The sequence below is a fragment of the Populus nigra genome, chromosome 16 (assembly GCF_951802175.1).
Source record: "Populus nigra chromosome 16, ddPopNigr1.1, whole genome shotgun sequence".
NCBI lineage: Eukaryota > Viridiplantae > Streptophyta > Magnoliopsida > Malpighiales > Salicaceae > Populus > Populus nigra.
Window position 1 is genome coordinate 7,344,568 of NC_084867.1, and position 6,819 is coordinate 7,351,386.

A 6,819-nucleotide genomic window follows, 5' to 3' on the forward strand; every position below is an offset into this window, starting at 1 on the left:
TCTTTTGATTTAAGAATGTATTTGGCAAATACCCTTTAGGCTTATTTTGGTTAGTTTCATTACAAAAAAATGAGATTTTTACTAAATAAAGCCTAAAAAATATAAATATATATATTTTTTTGCATATGGCCAAAAATCCTAAATTTATTTTGAGTATATTTTAAAGAAAATTTAAAACACTTTTGGCATTGTTTTAAAAAATATATTGCATTGGATTTTACAACAAGTTTGTAAAATTCCAAAGGATTTTGGCCAATATTTAAAAAATATTTTAAAATATTTTTTGGCAAGAAAATATTATTCACTTTTAATATAAAGATAAAAAACATAAAAGAAATTAATATCTAAAATATTATTAGGGATAATAATTTTATGACTCATTTTAATATAATGATAAGAAACCTGTATAAGGTTAATATCCAAAATATTGTTATGAATAATACAACTCATTCACTTCTAATATAATGATAAAATTTAAAAGAAATTTTATCTAAAATATTATTCGGAATGACATTACAAAAAAAAAAGAATTCTAGTTTTCCCCCAAAAAAAGCCTCAACAATAATTGAGGATATTTCACCTTTCCAGACCAAGTTCTTGATCTAGAAAATTAGAGTTTGTTCATCATAGCATACCCGTCATAGCAAGTCAGTAAAGATAGATGTCATTAGACCAAAGTAAACAAATAAAAACAGTGCAACTTACCTCAGGTAAGGTATATTAAGGGTGCTAATACCTTTTCTTTAAGCAATAAGTTCCTTGCTTTGAGTCTCTAAAAAACTCAGTTAGTGTTCCTAGTAGCTGTAATACTAGGTGACGACTTCCCAACTAAACCAAAGATCATTCTAAAAAAACACCACTCGGGAATTGTCGTTGCGACGTTGTGTTCTCGCAAGGAGAGTATGCCAACTATAATATAAAGGGTTCTATGTAAGCAATATTGTATATAAATATGGTACAATGTAGACAATAAATAATAATGGATTGATGGTAAGCCTAAGGATACATGTGTGGTGATCGATGAATTGAGTAAAAGTATAAGGATATACGTGATTATTGACTTGTTTCATCTAGTGGTGAGGAACTTGTTACCCCTTCATAGTAGAAGATAACATTGTTGGTATTGACAATAATATCATCATAATAACATAATAATCCTATACTAAAAGACATATTATATGAAACAACACAGCAAAAATCCAACGCTAATATATTAATATTGCAAATTCATCAAGTTACATAATTTCATCAAAACTTTAATCAACAAAAACCTAAATTAAAAAAAAAAACAGAAACCATAACATAATCAACAAAACCACAATTCATAAAATTTCTCCCTAAATAATATAATTTATCAACTCAAATGGTGTGATTTTAAGCTAATTAACATAATTTATAGTTAATTTAACCAAAAAAATTAAATCCTAAACTAAAAAAAAACCCCAACTTTAACATAATCAACAAAAACGTAATTCATCAGCTTTTTCTATAAATAATGTAACTTATCAACTCAATTAATGTATTTTATAGTTAAGTAATATAATTTATATTTAATTTAACCAAAATTAGCAAAACCCTAAACTAAAAAAAAACACTTAACCCTAACCCTAACATAATAATATAAAAAAAAACTAGTATAAAAAACATCAAATTAATAGAGGAGGAAGGTGGACTATACTTGAAATCATTGGGGGGAGGGGGGGTGTTGTGAGCAGTGGTGGTGTGTTAAAGTGGCTATGATGGTGGCGGTGGTGGTTGTACTTGCTGTCACAACTAGAGAGAGGGAAAGAGAAAGGACACGATAACAAAAGAGAAAAACATGTTCTGTTATTATGGAGAGAGAGTTGTCGCAATTGAGAGAGATCAAGAGGTGAGGGAGGGGTAAGGGCAGTGTTATTAAACCCTGCCCGACCCGACGAGTCGACCCGGGATCCGGTCGATCCGGTGACTGGACCGGTCTGGGTTTACTAAAAGACCGGCTGGGAAAACAATCTGGTCAAACCCGGTGACCCGGCTGGTCGACCCATGACCCGGGCAACTGGGGTGAACCTGGACGAGACCCTTTTTTTTTCTTCAAATGTAGAATTTGAAAAACATGGAAAATGATTTATACAAGTCTTTTAATTTGATTGGTGGCGCATGTGAGACCTGGTCTCACTAAATCATGTTATTTTTATAAACAAGTTTCTAGTCGTGATATTTTGGCAAGTTTGTTTTGTCATTGTGATATATTTTTTAAAAAAGAAAACAATAAACATGCAAAACAAGAGAATTAATTTAATGCAAAGTATTCCTTTGAAAATAAACATATGGTCACTTAAGTAATTTACACTTAAGTCAGAGAATTCAAAGTGATAATAAATAACATGCTCTGCCTCTTAAGTTTTTATATAAATTAATAGAGCTTTTTCAAGTGCTTCGGAGCTTTTGTCTTGTAATACAAACAAATTAGTAAGACTCTATTGGACAGTGTAGAAGGCTTCCGGAGAGTGGCTACCGAAGAATCAACTTCCAATACCCGCCGTTTGTATCCTCCAAAAAGCCACCAGCAAACAGACAAAACACTGTAATGCTTTCAGGGAACCGTATAACAGCTGTACCTGGACATTCTTCTTCCATCCATGTGCTCCTATTTCCCGATTCTACTTCTTTTCAATTATTAATCTTGGTTATCGTAGTATTTATATTTAAAAATATATTAAAATAATATTAATTTTATTTGTAAAAAATATATTTATTATTAATAAATATTTATTATTTTTCATATTTAATTAATAAACATAAAGTAAAGATAAAATCCGTAAGACAAAAGTATTTTGTATAAAAAATTATAAAATATTTATAATAATAATATTTTATTGTTGTGTGTATATGTTTGAAAAACCTAATGGTTTTTCACCCCGTTTGTTTTTAAAAAATTAATTTCAAAACATGCTATTCACCTTTTTTTTATTATTATTATTATTATTATTATTATTATGATGGTGCACCGTTCGAATTTTTCTCAATATACAGCTATTATGGAATAGAAAAAAGAGTAAACTACTACTATTTTAATCTTTGTGATTTTATTTTAAAATATAAATAAAAATTAGTTATTTCATATAGTTTGAGAAATTCAACATATTAAATCTCTATATTGAAAATTAATTCAATTGTTTGTCTTTAAACATCTTTCATCTTTAATTAAAGTTTAATCTAAACATTAAAAAAAGAATTACAATAAATGAATTAACTCATGATTTTCAAAATTAGGAGTCCTAAGTTAAGAAATCATAAAAATTATTATAACTTAAAAAAAAAAAAAAAGGTAAAAGCAAGACAAAAACCTGCTTGCCCCGCTCCCCGGCTAACAATAATTTCCTGCTGTGTTGCTGCCACCACTCCCACTCCACTAGTTTTTTTTTAAAAAAAAAAAAAAAGCGAAAATCTACAGTGTTTGTTCCCATGCTCCTCCTAATAATTAATTGCATTATTATTATTATTATTATTATTATTATTATCCCGTCGTGTATAAAACAAAACAATGCTAAGAAGCTGAAGTGGCAGTACGCTCTGACCGTACTGCTGGCTGTGAGAGAGAAGAAATCCAAGCCAACCATCTCGAAACAACCCCAGCTACCTGTCCCTCTTGCTTGTTGTTATTACTGCTTCGGCTCGCAAACCTGTTCAAACCCGTGAATTCGGACATGCTTCTTGTATTTATTACACTTCTGCCACTGCCACCAGTCCCGTTCCGATGCCTCCCATCCCCTACCAAGTCCAACTGCAGATTCACTGATGCCGACGCTGACGATGTCGACATTCTACGGCTGTCACTTAATATCATTTCTGACCGTAGATAAAGTAGATCTGACGGCTGTACGTCGCTCCATCTATGGTGGAACCCACCTGAGACGATTATCCTATGCTCTAATCTTGTTTTATCATCGATGGTCAAGAGAAGTCCATCCTTTCTATTGCCGCCGCGATCAAAACATCCAACGGTCACAGACGCAGACTCGATATTCTTCTTTCTCGAACTCGAACTGTCCAAGGACCTTCTAAACGACGTCGCAGCAGGAACAACCCCTAACTTGTGCTGGAACCAGCTACTCACCCTCTCACCAGCCGAAGAATGCCTGCCTGAAATTCGCCGGAATCCTGGAGACTCGGCGGTGGAACAGTCTCCTTGTTTTCCGCTTTCAATGTCCAAGAATTCAGGATCTTGTTCTGCATTGTTGTAATTGATATTGTTAACATCATTTCCAATCAACAGAATATCCTCTGGATCCACTCGGTAGCGACAAAGAGGGCATGTTGAATGAGCGTCAAGCCAAGTATCCACGCATTCGACATGGAATGCATGTTTGCATTTGGGAAGTAATTTTAAAACTTCTGTAGGCTCGAATCTTGTTAAGCAAACAGCGCATTCTAGTCCCTCCTTCTGCCCTCTAAGTGAGCTGAACCGAAATATTGGTAACGACTCGATTACCGCTCGGTCGATCCCTGAGTGTTTTCTTGCCGCTCTTACATTCGGATCGTTAATGTCGTAACCCGCAACACTGATAGTGTTACCATTTCCACGCTTGCAGTGTTTGGCATAGAGAAGTAAGAGAAAGGTCACGGAAAATATGGTGGTTAAAACGGCTACAATTATGGCTATGCTTGTCCTGAATGGTGTCTCATTTGGTCTACTAATATTTGACTGCGAAAGGGGCGGAGGAGGTGTAGGTGGGTTTAATGGTGTGATAATGTCTCCATTAATGTCTGCAAATAAGGGTCTAAAACAAATAGAGAAAATCGAAGCAAGAAAAATGAACAAGATTGATGACGCTTTGTTGAAAGCGCCCATGTGTCCTCCTGGAGATGGTGGGAAGCTTGAGACTCTTGGGCCGGAAAAGGAGGTTTGTTTTCCGGCAAGATTCTGTGGAATGGGCTTAGATAAGAACACAAAGAAGACGAGGCAAAGGCTTCTAACTCACCTGGTTGAGATATCGTTAAAATACTCACAGCTCCCTTCTCTTAAATTACCTTCAGAGATGGAGACAGACCCATCAGAAATAACAAATGAACCATATCAACAACCGAATAGCTTGAACTTAATTTGTAGTTTGTAACGGCCTATCGTCTCTAAAAAGAGTTAAAAGGGAGAGTTCTTAGAGAGAGAGAGAGAGAGAGAGATGAAACAAGTGAACACGCAGGAGAGAGGCAGCTAGCTTGCTGGTTGGAAAGAGATTTCAACCTCAAATCTCCGAAACATGGGTCTTAAAAGACAGGAGCCAAACACGTGACGCATGTTCGATGCTTCACCTCGACAGATCATGAAACACGGTTCCCTCATCCCACCTGAAAGTGTGAATGCCGGACTCATGTCTTGAAATTAACATAGTTATACTATATGGTTTCAACTTTTACCCCCTCTTTTGTTTTAGATGTTCTTTATTTTCGTTGCTTTATAACAATTGAATCACAATTAAAATTTAAAAATAAATAATATCTTTTGTGAGAGAATTAGATCAATGAAATTCAACGATAGTAGTATGTACACATATATACACATCAAATAATACTTAAAACTAATATATAGATGCTTGTTAGATAACATGTATGATGAATTGACCCGCATGAAGATTTTATATAAAGAGATCACTTGTGTTTATGAAAATGCTCACATGATAGTTGTGTAAGTGATTTTTATACTTGATATCACCAAGTTATCTTGTAAAAAAAATGATATGATTTGATTCTGATTACATATTATGCTAATCAAGGGTAATAAACGAACAAATACTGAGTATAACATGAACTATATAAAAGTATTTGAGTGATTAAAAGATGATTCATTGCCCTATGTGAATTAGAAAAAATATTTCACGTATTCTCAAATAATATTGATTGTGAAAACCTTATACATGGTGAAATGAAATTTAAAAAGAGTTTCAAATCTTATTCAAAAGATCAATCACTATATTGTAGATAACAAACATGATTTGACAGAAAAAATATATTTCATGCTATAATATCTAAATAAGAATATTTTTTATGAAGATATAATAATTACACTAAGAAACAAGTTACTAAAAGATTAAGTCAAACCACATATAACTTTCCTAGTATTTAGAAGATCATAACACGTTGCTAAATGGTGCACTTGATCTTCAAATATAGATAAATTAATTATTGAATTAAATTAAATTATTTAATTCTATTTTGTTTAGGATTGTAATTTGTATTTAGACCAACTTATTAGAAACATAACAAGTCACTCGCATTAAAAGTCATTGGTCAGAAATTAAATTACGATGAGTAATCAAGTGTGACTTGATTATAAATAAATTTTGGAGATTGAGAATTAGAATGTAATTAATATAATGGATTACAATTTTAAACCTAGAAAAATCAAGTGAGGCCTTAACTAAATAAATTTCATAAACTATTTATGAAATAATATATATCATATTATTCAGGGTAAATTAATATTTTGTCATTTTTCGTTATTCGGTTTTTCCTATAAATAAATTGTTGTGCCTTATATTTTCTATATAAAAGGTATTGTACACACTCTACCTATATAGATAGGCAGAGTATAGAAAAGAAAAGGCTAACACTCAAAGCATAATGATCCCTCTCTTAAAGGGATTTTAAAATATTCTAATTAGTGGTTCGTATGGATTATTATTAGAGTCTGAATACTTGGATGACTTACAATTTACGATAACCCAGCCTTGAAAAAGTTTGTCAAACCTTAGAAAAAATATCTGATCTTTAGATAATATATGCTTAAACCCTAAACAACCCTAAATTTTCTACAAGATCCTTTAGACTCTTGAAAAAAAA

General features: G+C 32.4%; 1 protein-coding gene across 1 annotated transcript; it reads right to left on the reverse strand.

The window, feature by feature from the left end:
* Positions 1 to 2,991: 2,991 nt before the first annotated feature.
* Positions 2,992 to 5,313, reverse strand: LOC133675028 (RING-H2 finger protein ATL43). Its single transcript, XM_062096293.1, has one exon. It carries the CDS (start codon positions 4,832 to 4,834, stop codon positions 3,530 to 3,532), a length of 1,305 nt encoding a protein of 434 aa, XP_061952277.1. The 5' UTR covers positions 4,835 to 5,313; the 3' UTR covers positions 2,992 to 3,529.
* Between the last annotated feature and the right edge of the window lie 1,506 nt (positions 5,314 to 6,819).

Excerpts from the sequence above, each read along its gene's own strand:
- LOC133675028 (XM_062096293.1), bottom strand. The coding sequence starts at position 4,834 with ATGGGCGCTTTCAACAAAGCGTCATCAATCTTGTTCATTTTTCTTGCT.